The 18,334-nt window shown below is 36.9% G+C and overlaps 1 protein-coding gene across 7 annotated transcripts in view; it reads left to right on the forward strand.

Annotated features, from left to right (window-relative positions):
- Nucleotides 1–18,334, forward strand: part of CLOCK (clock circadian regulator) — a 128,144-nt gene that overhangs the window by 76,650 nt on the left and 33,160 nt on the right. For 6 of the 7 annotated variants that reach the window (XM_058722541.1, XM_058722540.1, XM_058722546.1 and 3 more), the window contains 5 exons: nucleotides 5,184–5,273; nucleotides 11,167–11,287; nucleotides 15,429–15,542; nucleotides 15,681–15,799; nucleotides 18,246–18,328. In XM_058722541.1, the coding sequence (XP_058578524.1) occupies nucleotides 5,184–5,273; nucleotides 11,167–11,287; nucleotides 15,429–15,542; nucleotides 15,681–15,799; nucleotides 18,246–18,328 (527 nt within the window). The remainder of the gene's footprint in view (nucleotides 1–5,183; nucleotides 5,274–11,166; nucleotides 11,288–15,428; nucleotides 15,543–15,680; nucleotides 15,800–18,245; nucleotides 18,329–18,334) is intronic. The other variant, XM_058722547.1, reaches the window with a different exon arrangement.

Genomic DNA, 18,334 nt, shown 5'->3' on the forward strand with positions numbered 1-18,334 from the left:
TTTCTCCCATAACCTCACTTTCAATCTGCAGATGTCTTTAGGTCTAAAATGAGTCTCTTACAAGCAACATATAGATGGGTATTTTTTTTTTTTTATAATCCATCCTGTCACCGTGTCTTTTAATTGGAGCATTTAGTCCATTTACATTCAAAGTAATTATTGATAGATACGTATTTATTACTATTTTATTACCTGTTTTGTGGTCATTTCTGAAGATTTTCTCTGATCCTTTCTTGTCTTTCTCTCTTTTGTGGTTTGCTGGTTCTCTTTAGTGATACATTGGATGTATTTCTCCTCATTCTTTCCATATTTATTAGTGATTTTTGATCTGTGGTTATCATTAAGTTTATGTTTAACATCTTCTGCGTTTAGCAGTCTATATTAAGTTGATGGTTGCTTAGGTTTGAACTCACTCATTACACCTCTCTTCCCTATGTTTTAGGTATATGGTATCATATTTTACATCCTTTTATTTTGCAAGTTCCTTGACTGATGTTTTATAGAAATACTCACTTTTACTGCTTTTGTGTTTCCTGTTCACACTGTTTTTTCCCCTGAGAGATTTCCCTTTAATATTTCTTTCAGAGCTCATTTAGTGATCATGAACTCCTTTAGTTTTGGTTTGTCTGGAAGACTCTATTTTTGTTGTTGTTTGGGAAACTCTTTATCTCTCTGTTCTGAATGATAGCCTTTCTGTTCTGAATGATAGCCTTGCTGAATAAAGTATTCTTGGTTGCCGATTTTTCCCATTCAGTATTTGAATTTATCATGCCACACCCTTCTGGTTTGGAAAGTTTCTGCTGAAGAATCCCCTGCTAGCTTTGTGGGATTTCCCTTGTATGTAACTGTATTCTTTTGTCTTCTTGCTTTTAAATTTTTTTCTTTATTACTGTATTTTGCTATTTTAATTATATTATGTCTTGACGTAGATCTATTTTTGTTGATTTTTGTCAGGGGTTCTGTATGCCTTTCTTTCTCCAAATTAAGGAAGCTTTCAGCTATTATTTCTTTAAATAAAGTTTCTTCTCCCTTTCCTCCCTCCTTTTCTTCTGGGTGTCTGTAATATGAATGCTACTGTGTTTGATGGAGTTACTGAGTTACCTAAGTCTGTTCTTGTTTTGTGCAATTCTTTTTTTCTCTCTTTTGTTCAGCTTGGTAACTTTCTGTTACTCTGTCTTCTAGGTCATTAATTCATTCCTCTGCTTCTTCCATCCTGCTGTTCTTTCTGATAAGTATATTTCTCGTTTCTTTTATTAAGCTCTTTATTTCTGCTATGCTATTCTTTATCTCTGTGTTGAGGGTCTCACTAATGTCTTCCACTCTTTTGTCAAGTCCAGTGAGTATATTTATGATCATTACTTTAAAATCTCTATCAGGCATGTTACTTCTGTTTTACTTAGATCTCTGGCTGTGGCTTTGTCCTGTTCTTTTCATTTGGGACAAATTCCTCTGTCTTCTCATTTTGTCTAAGTCTCTCTGCCTGTTTCTCTGTGTTAGGAAAGTCAGCAACATCTCCTGTTTTTGAGGGTAATGGCTTTTTGAAGAAGATGTTTTGTAGTGCCCTGCCGGGTAGTTGGCCCTCTTCTCCAGGGCCTAGCACTTCAGGGAGAACCTCCAGTGTGTGCTGCGTGTGCCCTGCTGTTGTGTCCTGGCTGCTTTATTCTTCAGCTCAGTCATCTACAGAGGCTCTCTTTGCCTATTTTAGGCAGTGTTTGGTTCCTGGCCTGAATGTGGCATGTTTTAATAGGTGTGGTCTGGTCGGTTTATGAAATGAGACCTATCACCACCTCCACTGGAACTGAGGCCCTGCCAGACTCCTGAGTGGGGAGATATGGTGTGGGCAGGGGTTTGGTTTTCTGGGGGAGGAGACACACCATCCTGGGACTGAGACAAGTGTGACTGGAAAGGACAGTTCTTCTCTGGACCACAGGGGTATGGAGCTAGGTATAAATAATTTAGGTAACAAGTAAACAATAGGTACTTTAGGTAACAGCCTAAACAAATAATTTAGGCTGCACTGGTTCCCACTGGTGGCTGTGTGTTTAGGCTGAGGGGTAGGGGAGGGAAATGGCGCTTACCAGTTCCTTTGTTCCTGGTAGGAACTTTCTGTGAATGCTGCCTCTCTGGGATACACTCTGAAGTGAGCAAATCACCTCTCCATTGTGTGCCCAGGTGCTCTTCAGATCGCTGTTTCTTTTCTTTTTTTTTTTTTTTTTTCAACGTTTTTAATTTATTTTTGGGACAGAGACAGAGCATGAATGGGGGAGGGGCAGAGAGAGAGGGAGACACAGAATCGGAAACAGGCTCCAGGCTCCAAGCCATCAGCCCAGAGCCTGACGCGGGGCTCGAACTCACGGACTGCGAGATCGTGACCTGGCTGAAGTCGGACGCTTAACCGACTGTGCCACCCAGGCGCCCCCAGATCGCTGTTTCTATACTGTATGTCCATGGGTTGTTTGTCCTGCCTTCTCCACCACTGCCTCCGGTCTCTCCCTAAGCCAAGCCTGCTGATCTTTAGAACTCCAGGCTTTAAGCCTGCTGGTTGCGCCTCACAAGATTTGACCCCTCTTGCTTTCCAAGCCAATTGGTATGGGGATTTGTTTTCTTCCTGTGCTCCCCTGTGTGCTAGTGTGTCTTTCATTCTTCTCTGCTACTGGAGCTTCCTCCCTTCCCACTGCAGCAGCTGATCTGTTACGCTGCATCTCTGCACTTCCTACTTTCTTCACTATGGCCTCTTCTCTACTTTTAGTTGTGGAGCTTGTTCTACCAGTCTTTAGATGGATTTCTGGGGTATTTAGGTTATTTGATAGTTATCTAGTTGTATTTGTGGGATGAGGTGAGCCTAGGGTCCTCCTACTCTGCCACTATGTTTGAAGACAAAGAATTTTAATTAACTCTTTCTGTTATACAATGTGGGGAAGGGATACGCTTTATAGGCTTCAGTCTTAGGAGTAGGATGTCCTTCCCTGTCTTACTTTCTCTTCCATATGTCTTCTCTTCTGCCATAGGGTCTTCATCAAGACCCCTTTAGTTTTTGGTGTACCTACCCATCCACCTTGCCCAGAAATTGCATCCCTCCATTGAAAAGAAGTCTGGGCCCTGGGTCCTTCTTATGTTAAGACTTTTGTAGTATGCTGGTGGAGACTTCTCTCTGGTTAGTCTTTGCCTTTCCTGAAGATGAAAAGGGCAGTTTCTGGTTCTAGAAATGGCCTTATGTCATTGAGAGTTCTGATTCCAGTTCCTTCTCTTCACAGAAGAGAGCTGCACTCAATTTCTAGCAAATATCTAAGAGCAAATACAGATGACTGTAGTAAATATTAATTTGCTTTCAAAGATAATCTAGCTTCACATGAAGCATGTTCTTTTTTGTATCATTTTGACCCCATTCATAACAAAACAGTAATACTGGAATTATTGTAGTAAAGAGTTTTTGGAAAAATAATTTCATGAATATTCTTAAATTACAAGGTTTTCTTACACAGAGCCAAGAATGCATTTTTCTGAGCTATTCTAGAAGATAGCCATCTACTCAAAATCTGTTCATTCTGACATCCAAATCTATCCTCTAATACAAGGTGAGGGGTGGTAGGGAGGGTGCCTTTTTCTGTATGTTCAACAATTCTTCATAATTACTTAGAAGTAGATGGAGATTGGTCTAACTCCCAGGTCCATACATTATATATTACAGATATTTTTTATCTACTCTGTGCTGCACATCTGCTGGGTACTGCAGATAACAGTGTTGAAGCAGATATATATGGCTTTCTTTTTTTAAGAAGATATATATGGTTTTTCCCGAGATTGCCATTTTTTAGAGAGCCCTATAATTTTAAAAGAAATGTAAATGTAATGTGATAACTGTTTTGATAGGCAGAGAGGAGCTCCTCCTACAGAATATCTTTTCTGCTGTGTATCTTCAGCATTTTTTCACTGGATCTTCCTTTCCTTCAGCCTGCATATATACTTCAGTTACTTCCCTTGAAACCTGGTCCCCTTAAAACTGGTCCTTTCTCCTTTCTTCCCTCTGAAGTTCATAAAGGAGTGGTTTATAATAGCCCAATTATCCACTTGTCTCTAAACTCACTGTATAGTCTGACTTACCCTTCTACTGACATAAATTCTTTGAAAGTCACCAAAATTCGTTTCTCATTTTTTCTTTTTTTTTTTTTTTTTTTTTTGTTTCTCATTTTTTCAGTCTTTATCCTGTTTGATCTCATTTTACAGTGAACCATCCCTCTTTCTCCTCACTCACTTTGTCATTTACTCTTGCATTGCCTCCCTTGACAACAGTGCCTTCTCTCTTTTCTGTCATGTTCTCTGGTACTTTTCCTCCTCCTCATCCCCATGTGTAGATAATTACCCCCAAGGATTTGTCTTTGACATGCTTCTGTCTTTTGCAGATCCTATTTCTTCACCTGTCACTTTTGTGCCTAGGATTCTCAAGTGAAAATACAGGATTGCTTTATTTATTAAGTATTGTATCCTCTACACCAGCTTACTTCCTGAACTCTAACTTCCCATCTCTCAATGCTTGCCTAAGTCCTTCTCGGTCTTACTACTACTGATTTCATTTAGATTTTTGTTAACTTTCCAGACCATTCCAAGCCACTGAGATTTTCCTAGCAATTCCGTTTTCCCTAGATCCATGTACACACTGCTTCTAGACTTCTTTCGAATGAAGTCCTAATGTCTTGACCTGGTATTCAAGGCCTATCATGATCTGACCTCAGCTTACAACAGCTTAATCTCCCTTTCACTTTATTACCCATGTATCTCCTTAAGCTTCAGTCAGATACCTCTCTGTTAATATATCCAAAAGGTTGTAATGTGTTCTGTTGTGTGTCAAAGACATATCATTGATGTCATGTGTGCTTCAGATATACTAGCATCTTCAAATAAGGCAGTTTTCATTTAATATACATATAAAAATGATAGAACATTAAGTCTCTATGTTTTAGAAGCCAGCTCTCCCATATTAGACTAGAATGTGACTTTTTTGTTTTTGCTAGGAGCATTTAAAAATGCACAAAGATATGTACTAAGGTATTGTAAAGGGAAAAGCTAGCATTTGGCAGTGCTCTGGAAATTCCACATTAAGTCCTTTGTTATTTAATTAGATATTTTTTCTGTCCTCTGAAATACTTTTTTCTTTTCACTTAACTGACCATTATGTTTAATTTCAGGCTCTTGATGGTTTTTTTTTAGCAATCATGACAGATGGAAGCATAATATATGTGTCTGAGAGTATAACTTCATTACTTGAACATTTACCAGTAAGTATCCTGTGATTTCTTTCTTGTTTAATGCCTATTTTAAATGTTCCAAAGCACGTGGAAGAAGATATCCAGAGCCATGTTTGAAAGGTGGTTTCTGTGGGGGATGAGAGCTCTGTATCTCTCTCTCTCTGGCGGTAACTAATATTTAGCTGCCTCTCTAACCTCTGCCCTCCTTATTCTAATGCTGTTTTCAGTGTTTTCTCTTTTTTTAATGTGTTTTTTGTTTTGTTTTGTTTTGTTTGAGAGAGAGACAGAGACAGAGACAGAGCACAAGTGGGGGAGGGGCAGAGAGAAAGGGAGACACAGAATCCAAAGCAGGCTTCAGGCTCTGAGCTGTCAGCACAGAGCCGGACACAGGCCTTGAACTCACGGACCACAAGATTATGACCTGAGCTGAAGTTGGACACTCAATCTACTGAGCCATCCAGGCACCCCTGTTGTTTGCTGTTCTATTGAACTTATATTTATTGAATATCTACTCTGTGTCACCCTCTATGCTAGGTGCTGTGTGCAGTGCAATGGACAGTTTTTATAAATTTGAAGTTTTATTTAAAATGTAATTGTTTTAAAAAAATAAAATGTAATTGTCTTATTTAAGATGGGAGTTACAGTATAGATATTCTGAAATTACTTATAAATTACTCTTAAAATGCCCATCTCTTGAAGATTTATGATAATACAAAGTAAACTGTTCTGTAAAGGTCTCTTTCAAGAGATAGTGAAAAAGCAGTATTTCCCTCCCTCTGATTATTCTGCTACATACTTCATAAAAAGAACAGACTCCACATTTAAAAGACCAGACTCTGAAAGGACCTTATGGAAAGCCAGGTAGTAAGTAATTTGCTAATCTCTTTGGGTCACAGAGAAAATGACTTGGCTTTACTACATTTTTAAAGGGCTCTTTTTTCCAAGTAAGCTCAAATAGTAGGCGATTAGCCCAACATCTAAAAATTGTTTGAGAGTAAACAGTAAAATATAGCATCATGTAAGTAAACTAGTATGGACAGAGAAAAGAACAGGCTGATTTACTCAATTTTCTGGGCAGTTCTCTTTTATGAAATACTTACATGGTAAAAAAAGCCAGAGAAGGAAACTTTTTATAGGATTAATATACAATGAAGGTAAGATTAAATAATTTAAGTTGTAATTATATGCTTTTAAACCATGTACAATAGTATTGGTTTTTCTTTCAGTTATGGATTTATAAAACTATATAATCTTTAACTTAATCATAGAGTATCATTTGCAGTATGGTCACACTTTTTAAGAGCCTGCTTTTTGGGCACTTTCCATAAACTCCATTCTGAATTAGATGTTCTTCTTTGTTCTCATGTTACCTACACGTACCGCCATCATGACACAGTAAACTGTAATTTTTTTTTAATTTGGATAATTATGGTAGGTGTAAGCTTTTTAAGTGCAAGGACTTAATCTCCCTATCTATATGGGCTAGCTAATTATTCCGAGAGGCAGTCAGTCAGTCATTATTTATTGAATATATAAAAGTGAGTAGACTATGTGATGTGGCTGTTAAAAATTCCTTCGTAATGGCACACTGCCGTTGGATCTTTGCCAAGAGGATGTTTAATTGCATTTTGAAATAGCATATCTACAGCAGATCTAGTTGGGATTTAAGTGTTTGTAAGTGTTTGATCATTAACATTTCCCCCCTCAGTGAAAACCATCTTAACCTTCCCATTCCCTCCTCGATTTTTTTTTAACTTTTAATTTTAGGACTGTCTTAGATTTACAGAAAAATCAGGAAGATAGAACAGAGACTTCCCTTATGCCCTATACCCAGTTTCCTCTGTTATTAACATCTCCTGGGTCTTTCTCATTGTGTCAGCTAAAGCTTATAGACTGGCTGATGAACTTTTGGGTGGAGGAGATTGCTGGTAACTAATCCAGTAGACCTGTTTCATTCCATTCGGAGTTAATAGTATCCTTTATTAAAACAGTTTTTTTGCTGTTCTCCAGTTACTGTGGATACTTAGCCTCACATCACTGACTTTGCTGAATTGTATGTTATTTACTGGTTTGAAAACATAAACACAAGTGTCTTTAAAAAAAAAAATTAAGTTTGTTTATTTTGAGAGAGAAAGGGTGTGAAAGTGAGTGTGTACAGTGGGGGAGGGGCAGAGAGAGAGGGAGAGAATCCCAAGTAGGCTCTGTGCTGACCACATGGAGCCTGACATGAGGGTTGAACTCATGAACTGTGAGATCATGGCCTGAACTGAAATCAGGAGACAGACACTTAAACCGACTGAGCCACCCAGGTGCCCCAAACACAAGTGTTTTCTGAGAAAACGAAATAAATAATACTTGTTTAGGATTGAACATAATAAGAAAAAACAACATGTGCTTTTCTATTTTGGGTTGTCATGAAAAATTAATTGTAACAAGTTGTTTAAAACAATTTTTTTGTGTTTTAATATACAAGCCTTTTCTGTCTAAAAAGTTGTCTGGAAGGAAAGAAACCAGCAAATCCCAAGTTAGGCGATAGTGTTTGTAATTTAGTTCTGTTGAGAAATTAAAATTTGCCATCTTAATCATTGGTCAGTATAACTTAAAAATTTTCAATTTTAATTTTAACTCAGACTATAAAGTTAAAACACTGATACCAAAGGTCCTATAAAAAATAGTTTTCTTTGTCACTTCATACTTAAGAATTTAGGCACATTTTAACCTATTTGTTGCTAATAATCAGGAGTAGGAACTTTATTGATTTTTTTTTTTTTTTTCCTCTTGGTCTGATGTTCTTTGACAAAATGATAGGGTCATAATAAACTCAGTGTCAAAAGGGATTTTAGATCTCCTTAGCCCAGCCTCGCTTTATGTTATCAGCAAACATGTACCTGGAGAAAGTGGACTTACTTGTGCAATAATTTAGTGGAAGTGCCAACACAAAAAGTTGGTCTCTTTACTGGGAACTTAAAATTGATAAAGCTTTACAAGTTCAGATTGATTCCTTCACACTTGCTTAAAGGTGCTCCTAAGAGAGAATATATTAAACTTGTAATTACTTAGTGCAGGGAGGATGATTAGCCGTGTTACGGTATAACAGAGTCCAAGACTAAAAGTGCTGCTCTTAAGATACTTTTCCTTTTCTACTCTCCTTAACTTGTTAGTTTGGAAATACAAACACAAGTGTGGTTTAAGAAAGTCAGGGGCTCCTGGCTGGCTGATTCGGTTCAACACCTCGATATTAGCTCAGGTCTTGATTTCAGGGTTGTGAGTTCAAACCCCATGTTGGGCTCTGTGCTGGATGTGAAGCCTACTTTAAAAAAAAAAAAAAAAGTACAGAATTTGCCTGATATGAATATAGTATGCAGAAATACAGTTTAGAATTTTTTTGAATACTTATATAAGGATTATGAGAGCTTATTTGATAGAGCCAGAATTTTTGTTCCCTGTGCCTATACATAAGGAACACTGTTGTAATATCCAACATATATTTGGCATTTTTTTCAGAGGAGGTTTTAGTCCCTTTTAAGCTACTCCTCTCCACATCAGTTATTTAACTGTTGGTTGTCTACCTGAAAGAAAATGTAATTGGTAATAGTGAATAGTTTCCACTAAATGGTCACTAAATGACCTATGTAGAAAAAAACAGAAGGGCCTATATGATCCAGTAATTCTGCTATTGGGTATTTACCCAAAGAAAACACAAGCACTAATCCAGGAAGATCTATGTACCCTGTGTTTATTGCAGCCTCATCTATAATAGCCAAGATATGGAAGCAGCCCAAGTGTTCATCAGTAGATGAATGGGTAAAGATGTGGTTTATATGTGCAGTGGAATACTACTCAGCCATAAAAAAAGAATGAATGGAATCTTGCCATTTGCAAGGAACATGGATGGACCTAGAGAGTATTGTGCCAAGTGAAATTAAGTCAGACAGAGAAAGACAAATATTAAAATATTTCACTTCTATGTGGAATCTAAAAAATAAACCAAATGAACAAAAAGACAAACAGATTCAAATACAGAGAACAAACCTAGTGATTGTCAGGGGAGATGTGTGGGGGAAATAGATAAAAGAGGAGGAGGGTTAAGTGGCACAAACTTAAAGTTTTAGGAAGGAAGGAAGGAAGGAAGGAAGGAAGGAAGGAAGGAAGGAAGGCAGGCAGGCAGGCTGTTGATTTATATGACAATCAGCAGGATTTATATTTCTTCTTTATAAAAATGATTGAGAGAGAAAAAAGGATCCAGATGGCTGTCATTTTATTTTCTTTCCTTTGAATTGTGTTTGGGAACTGAGTGGATGGTTTGCCAACATCAAGTATAATCAGCCTCACTTAGAGATTTTAAATGTGTGTGGCTAATGGAAAGTTTGACACATTAATTAATTAAGCAATTAGCTGCCTGTTGACCCTGACACTTCAGATTATCAGGTATTAGGAGAAGCAGAATAGTGGGGAAGCATTGATGTGTTCATACCATTCTATACTAGTCATTCATATTTTTTCTTCTTTTTTTTATGTTTATTTTTGAGAGAGACAGAGCATGAGCAGGGGAGGAATAGAGAGAGAGGGAGACACAGAATCTGAAGCAGGCTCCAGGCTCTGAGCTGTCAGCACAGAGCCCTACGCAGGGCTCGAACTCATGAACTGTGAGATCATGACCTGAGCCGAAGTCGACACTTAACCGACTGAGCCACCCAGGCGCCCTTGTTGTCAGTGGTTCTTAAGGATAGGAACTATCTGAATCATTTTTGATTCCGCAGCCATGGCACATCATAGGCAACCTGATGTTTGTCACATTACTGTCGGTTAGAAATCATAGTTAAAGCCAGATTTTTAGCAAGGATTCTAATGCTTAGCATACTACTTGCCTTTTTTGTTGTTATCTAAAAGCAAGGCTTTTGAGGGTGCCTGGGTGACTTAGTCAGTTAAACATCCAACTCTTGGTTTGGGCTCAGGTCATGATCTCAGTTTGTGAGTTCGAGCCCCTCATCGGGCTCTGCACTGACAGCATGGAGCCTGCTTGGGATTCTGTCTCCTTCTCTACTTGCTCCTCTCCTGCTTGTGCTCACCCTCTCTCTGTCTCTGTCTCTCTAAAAAAAAAACAAAAAAACAAAAAAAAAAAAACTAAGCACTTAAAAAAATAAAAACAAGACTTTTTGACAATGAGATATAGGATAGATGGCTGGAAAAATGTAATAGAAAAGAAAGGACACACTGAACAATTGAAATAATACCAAAATCACATCTCCTCTTCACTTAGCCAGTGGCTGTGCTTTGGTCCTTGGTTGCAGTGTATGCCACCATAATTTACCAGAGGTTTGGATATATGATAAGGCTGTACCTCATAGCCAAGCTCTATCATGTAGCCAAAGCTTTTGCTAGTAAACTTTCTTAGTCCTGTTATATTTTAATCATTCAAATTTGATGAAATTTACCGTTGCAAATAATTTATCAGACTTCAAAAGTCATATTGACCATAGATCTGATGACACTAGTTAATCAGAGACATGGAGGTCATCTTAACCTTCTTCCACGTTCTCTTATTTTTTGAGTGGTGCTCTATATTTTGACATTTGTCAGTTTTTATGGAGAATTGAAAGAAAGCCATATGCTCATGTGTTTTAAGAATGATGATCTGCTTTTTTTTTTTTTTTTAATGTTTTATTTTGGAGAGAGAGCACAAATGTGGAGGAGAGGAGCAGAGGGGGAAAGAGAGAAAGAGAATCCCAAGCAGGCTGTACACTCAGCACAGAGCCTGATGCAGAGCTTGATCCCATGACCTTGGAATTATGACCTGAGCCAAAACCAAAAGTTGGACACTCAACTCACTAAGCCACCCAGGCGCACCAAGAACAATGATATACTTTTTAAATAAACGTATCTTGAATCACTAAATTTATTATTTTTTTAATTTCTTTTTCAGTCTGATCTTGTGGATCAAAGTATATTTAATTTTATCCCAGAAGGGGAACATTCAGAGGTTTATAAAATACTCTCTACTCATCTGCTGGAAAGTGATTCATTAACCCCTGAATATTTAAAATGTAAGTAGTAGCTATTAAGCAAAAAGTTAAATGTATTTGGTTGCATTTTCCTTTACTTTTGTAAGCTTGTCATAAACACAGACATTATCTAACCAAATGAACACATAGCATCATTCCATATGTCCTATTAGATCCTTTTTAAATATTAGTATATATATATAAAATGGAATTATGACCATGTTAGGAGTCTTAACTCTATTTCAGAATACATTGAAATTCCATCTTTTTTGTTATAATAGTTTTGCCATAAAAATGTGTTTTTCACAAAAATCGAACTTGGCAATATATTTTTTTAAAAAAATCTTTTGGTATTTAATGAGCGAAACTGAAACATTCTCATTTTCACACATCATTCACCAATTGACTACTGAAACTGGGGGAAAAATAAGTTATGTATTTCAAAAAATTATTAAGTAAAGGAAATTGCTTTATTAAGTAAACAGAATGAAATGATCACTTGCTGGATATATTTAATGTGCCTGGCACTTAAGCTGTATCATGAAAGTGCCAAGAATAGTGGAAAAAGTCGTTGCCTTTAAGAAGTACAAAATAAAAATACTATGGTGTAATCAGACATTTCTCTTAGATCCATTTAACAAACTAAAATGACCAGACTGTCTCATTTTCTTCAATAAATTACCTCTTGTGTAATCTGAAATTGTTGTAATACTGTATAGGTAATTAATCACTTTTTTCATGATTTAAAAATTTTGATTTTTCTTGGGGTGCCTGGGTGGCTCAGTTGGTTAAGCATCCAAGTTCAGCTCGGGTCATGATCTCACGCATGGTTCATGCGTGGGTTCGAGCCCCACATCAGGCTCTGTGCTGACAGCGCAGAGAGAGCCTAGAGCCTGCTTCAGATTCTTTGTCTCCCTCTTTCTCTTCCCCTCCCCCAATTGCGCTCTGTCTCTCAAAAATAAACATTTTTAGAAATTTTTTCTTTAACTTTTCTGGTAATACTGATTAATCATTTTAAAGGTTCTTCGTATTTTGTGCTTTTTTTTTTTTTTTTTTTTTTAAGTTTATTTTGAGAGAGAGAGTGAGCATGCACGTGAATGAGAGAGGGGCAGGGCGGGGGTGGGGGGAGAAGAGAATTCTAAGCAGGCTGCAAGTTGTCAGCACAGAGCCCAACATGGGGCCTGAACTCATGAACCATGGGATCATGACCTGAGCTGAAATCGAGTTGGATGCTTAACCGACTGAGCCACCCAGGAGCCTTTAAGGGTTCTTTGTATTTTGAATCCTAAAATTCTGTAGCATACTAACTGTCCACGAGTAGAGATACACACATGTACATATATGTGTAAGTATGTATGAGCGGCTATTATTGTTAAGAAGGGATAGCCTGTTAGAAGGAGTTGTGAAGAATTAGAGACGAAGAGAAGAATCCATTTGCTTTATTAAATAAACAGAATGAAATGACCACTTGTTGGACATATTCAATGTGCCTGGCACTTAAGCTGTATCATAAAAGTGCCAAGAATAGTGGAAAAAGTCGTTGCCTTTAAGAAGTACAAAATAAAAATACTATGGTATAATCAGACATTTCTCTTAGATCCATTTAACAAACTAATATGACCAGAGTATCTCATTTTCTTCAATAAATTACCTCTTGTGTAATCTGAAATTGTTGTAACTTGTGTAATCTTAAACTGTATAGATAATTAATCACTTTTTTCATGATTTAAAAATTTTCTATTTTTTTTCATTTAAGCAATTATTCATAATTGCTTAAAAATCAAGCTCTTACAACATTGACCAATAGACTATCTTAGAGGAGAGAGACCTGGGCTGGATTATAGAGGCCAGTTATGTGTCTATAAATAGTGCTTGACATCGTGGATTGAATGACATTGCTTGAGGTAAATATACAGAGCAAGGAGAGAAGAAAGCTGGAACCCTGGGACATAGCAGTAGGTGGACAGGAGAAAGGGTCCACTTTAGAGACCTTCATAAGCGCGAAATTAGCTGGAGAACTGAATGCAATCCTCTGGCAGAAAAACAGTCATTAGGCTTCTGCTTCCAAGATCAGAGGTGAGGTTGGCAATAATACTTTTTGATAGAGAAGAGCCTTAAATGACTTCCTGACCCCCTAAATAGCTGATATACAAAAAAATTATTTCCCCAGAAAAATACGGTTTCATGCCAAAGGAGTAATAGGATATAAAACAGAGGAAATTGCTTAGAAAATTTAGGATTCTGCAAGTAGGTCATTTGGGCCATAATGATGAAAGTGGGGTGGCACAAGTGGTGTGATTTTGTCCAGAGAAGCAAATAGGGCTCAATATTTCATCCTAAGGAGTTTGACTTTTTACACAGTGAGGAGTCAATGAAAGGGGATTTGAAAAAAAGTGGTCTGAAAAAAATATATCTCAGGTGGAAAATTTTGAAAGGACCAGATTGGAGGTTAGGATAACAAAAGAAGTAAGGATGAAAAGGAAAGACTGTGCATGAGTATTGAGTAGATAAACTCAGTAGGCACAGATGTTGGGTATTAGGTACAGGTGACCAAGTGGCTAGGGATCATCCATGGGAAGGTTTTAGGAAGAAAGTAGTTAGATTTTGAATCTGATGAGTTTGATTAAAAGCCATTCATGGTAATAACAAGAGTGTGAGTTTGATGCTGTGAGTGAAAGGAGGTGTTACTGGTCCTTGAGTGCTGAAATAATGACAAAAATAATATATATGAGTAGTAGGCAAGATTGAATTTGAGCAGCAAGAGTTTGGAAGCATAAAGAATATGTTTTTGCTAGATGAAGAGTAATATTTCTACTAAATTAGTGGTACTAGATGCTCAGTTGGAAAAAATGACTAATGGGCCCTTCATTGGTGAAATAGTGGGTCCTGGTGACAGATTAGTTTGGGGCTTGTGATAGGTAGAGAAGAGACCAAATTGATAGGGTTTCTAATTGGGGTGATAACAGATATAGGACAAAAGGGAAGAACAGCTGGCTTAGAAGAAAGATGAATTAACTTTCAGATATTTTGTGTTATTTGGTGGGATAATCAAGTAGAAATGTCCTAAAGTAAATAGTAATTTGAGATTTGGTCTTACATAAAATGTGAGAATTTAGGAGAGAGATTTAGGAATAAATAAATTTACCAGTGCCAATAAGTTTATAAGGGATAGAAGATAAAGAGGAGAACTTTTGTCAATGTCCATAGTTTGAAGATAGATTGACAAAAGGGATAGAAATCGCCAATAAGGTAAGAAGGGTAAGATTTGTGTGATGGGGATGAAGGCATGTGAGTTTTAAAAGAGGTAGAAACAATGAGGAAAGATCATTGAAGTTAACCATACAAATGTTGGTGATCTTCCGAAGAGCAATTTCTGTAGAGGTGTGAAGAGTAAAGCCACATTTCATGAAGTTAAGGAAAATGAATATATGGAAACTAGAGCATGTAATAAAAAGGAAGGTCTGTGATAAAAAAAAAAAAAAAAAAGGCATGAAAAACCTTTTGTTTAAGATAGAAAGACTTAAACAGATTTCAAAGTAGAAAGTTAGGACCCAGTGAAGAGAATATATGGATGCTAAAGGAATGAATGACTGTGGTGTAGCTCTGGTCCTAGAGAAGGTAGAGAAGACTGTTCAAGGTAGAGATAAAAGCCTTAGCTTTATTAAAAACAAATTTTTTTTTAACATTGTATTTATTTTTTGAGAGACAGAGAGAGACAGAACAGGAGTGAGGGAGGGGCAGAGAGACACAGAGATAGAATCTGAAGCAGGCTTCAGGCTCTGAGCTGTCAGCACAGAGCCCAACGAGGGGCTTAAACCCACGAACCGTGAAATTGTGACCTGAGCTGAGGTCAGAGGCTTAACTGACTGAGCCACCCAGGCGCCCTTAGGAGCATTAGCTTTATGATGGGAAGCAAAAACCTTTCTTTGATATTAGAGTGAAGAATGAGAAAGAAGGAAAGTGGGGAAACATATAGTTGCTTGTATCTGAAGGTCTCTTTTCTCTATTAAGGACAAGGTGAGATCATCTCCTAAAGATAATTCTGCTTTTATGGACTAAATGTCATTAAGGGCCTCTGTTGAAGAAAATAATGATTATAAACTTACACAACTTTTACACAACTTATAACATATATCATTCTTTAAGATAAATCAAAAATATATCAAATTTTTTGTCATTTCAGCAAAAAATCAGTTAGAATTCTGTTGTCATATGCTTCGAGGAACAATAGACCCAAAGGAGCCATCTACCTATGAATATGTGAAATTTATAGGAAATTTCAAATCTTTAAACAGTGGTGAGTTAAAATGCTTTTCTTATAAGTATATTTAACTTGGTATTTCTTTTAAGCTCTTAAAGACATAGATGTTTGAACATCAATAAAAATTAGATTTTACTGGAGTAACTGATGATATATATTTCCTTAATGTTGTAGTATCGACTTCAGCACACAATGGTTTTGAAGGAACTATACAACGCACACACAGGCCTTCTTATGATGATAGAGTTTGTTTTGTAGCCACTGTCAGATTAGCTACACCTCAGTTCATCAAGGTATGTTTTTTATTTTATTCTCCAAAGAGGATTTCACTTCATATTATGAGAATTATCTTTATGTAATTGTTTTGTTCTTTCCAAAGTTACTGAACGACTTCTTTCAAACGCTGAAATAGTAATGATGATGAGTCATTAAATATACATGGTCTTAATCATTTTGAAGCAAATGAGTTATCAAGGCACTCATTAAATTATAACTGATTTTAAAATACGTATCCTTTGAAGTTAACCAATGGTTATATATCACCACTGTCCTTTTGTGCAAAATTTTAGGGTACTTTTTGTTTACTTCATGATCTGCATTAAAGGAGAAAGGCCAAAAATCTAGCTAATTTTTAAAGATTGCTTTTGAAATTTCTTAAAATATGCAAGTGGCTTTTTACTGCATATAATTTGCTTTTTTAATTTTAAAATTCAGTTAAATAATTTATTTTATTTCCTGGGCCCAAGAAGTAGATGATTAGTAGAGAAGTGGGAAAATGAAAGAGTTCAACCATTAGCAAGTGGCTTGAAATAAGCCAGACTAAGATTTTAAATTTAGGAAGATATCATATTCTAGGACAGAATACTAAAATAGCAGTTAAAGGATCTTAATCCAGTCTTGCTCTGCTTGTTTTGTTCTTAGGAAATAATAGCAGTGGCTAACAATTGTTGAGTGTTCGTACATGCTGCATATTTTACATGTATTCTCTCATTTAATTCTTAAAACAACTTTAAAGATAGATGCTAGTATAGTCCTCATTTTATATATAAGGAAGCTGAGGCTTAGGGAAGTTCAGTTACTTGCTCAGAGTTATAGCTATCACGTGGTAGAACTGGGATTGATTCTAATTCCCATTCTCTCAAAGCCCAAGCTCGTAATCCACTATATTGTGATACAGAAGGTCATTCAGGGGCACAAAGGAGTTTGGAGTGCATTGCTGAGTATGAGTAAGGTGGAGGGGGTAGGGATGGTGGGAGATAAGGTTAGAAAAGTAAGCAGTCTAAAAATGAAATTTATTTCTTCATTGTTTCTCCATGCTAAAGAATTTAAACTTTATCGAAACAGAATGAGAAGTTATGAAGGTTTTTAAGCACAGAAGTCATAATCATACTTGAGTATTAGAGAGTATTTGTGGCCAGAATAGAGGATGAGTTAATAGGGAGACTGGTCTGGAGAGAAGCTATGGTGATAATGTGAGCCAGTGATGGCAAGTCTAGGGTCTAAGACCCTGAAGATGGATGAGATCAAACAGATTTTTTTTTTTTTTTTTAACTTAGAAGGTGAAATTGAAAGGATTTAGTATCAACCACTTAGGTGGAAAAAGGTGAAAACGAGAGTATGTTGTGACTATCAGATTTCTAGACTGATGGCACAGCACAGGTATGCCTCCAGTGTTGAGATGCAAAATTGTGGGAGATGAGGAGTCAGGCAGTTCATTTTAGGACATAATGAGTTTGCGATGCATGGGGACATCCAGACAGAAAATACAGAGCTATAATTCAAGACAGAGATCTGAATTTAGAATGAGGGTTTATAGGCATGTGAGTAAATAGAGAAACATACTGAGTGAGAAATACTCCCCTAGAAGTCTGCATATGTTTATTGCCACATTCTTTGGTACCAGAAAATTAAAATGTGATAAAAACATTTCAGGGAGAGGCGGCTGGGTGGCTCAGTTGGTTAAGTGTCCATCTCTTGATTTCAGTTCAGGTCATGATCTCACAGTTCATGGGATCAAGCTCTGCATCAGACTCTATGCTGACAGCACAGAGTCTGCTTGGGACTCTCTCTCTCCCTCTCTGCCCCTTCCCTACTTGCTCGCTCTCAATAAATAAACTCAAAAAAATTGTTTAGGGAAAAATTATCTAATAATGACTTTTTTTCTTCAAATTTTTATTTAAATTGTTAGTTAACCATACAGTGCAGTATTGATTTCAGGAGTAGAATTCAGTGATTCATCACTTATAAACAGCTCCCAGTGCTCATCACACGTGCTCTCCTTAATGCCCATCACGCATTTAGCCCATCCCTCCCACCCACCCACCTCCCCTCCAGCAACCCTGTTTGTTCTCTGTATTTAAGAGTCTCTTATGTTTTTTTCCCTTTTTCTCCCTCCCCTGTGTTCATCTGTTTTGTTTCTTAAATTCCACCTATGAGTGAAATCATATGGTATTTGTCTTTCTGTGACTTGTTTGCTTAGCATAATAACGCTTAAGCTCCATCCATGTCATTACAAATGGCAAGATATCCTTCCTTTTGATGGCCAGATACTATTCCATGGTGTGTGTGTGTGTATGTGTATGTGTATACACCACCTCTTCTTTAGCCATTCGTTTGGGCTCTTTCCATAGTTTGGCTATTGTTGATAATTCTAATAATGACTTTTATGGCTAACAATATTTAAAATTCTTCTAAGGACACAATAGTATTTCTAAATTCTAATTATTAATTTACTTGTAGGAAATGTGCACTGTTGAAGAACCTAATGAAGAGTTTACATCCAGACATAGTTTAGAATGGAAGTTCCTATTTCTAGATCACAGGTAATT

The sequence above is a fragment of the Neofelis nebulosa genome, chromosome 3, assembly GCF_028018385.1.
Source record: "Neofelis nebulosa isolate mNeoNeb1 chromosome 3, mNeoNeb1.pri, whole genome shotgun sequence".
NCBI classification, from domain to species: Eukaryota; Metazoa; Chordata; class Mammalia; order Carnivora; family Felidae; genus Neofelis; species Neofelis nebulosa.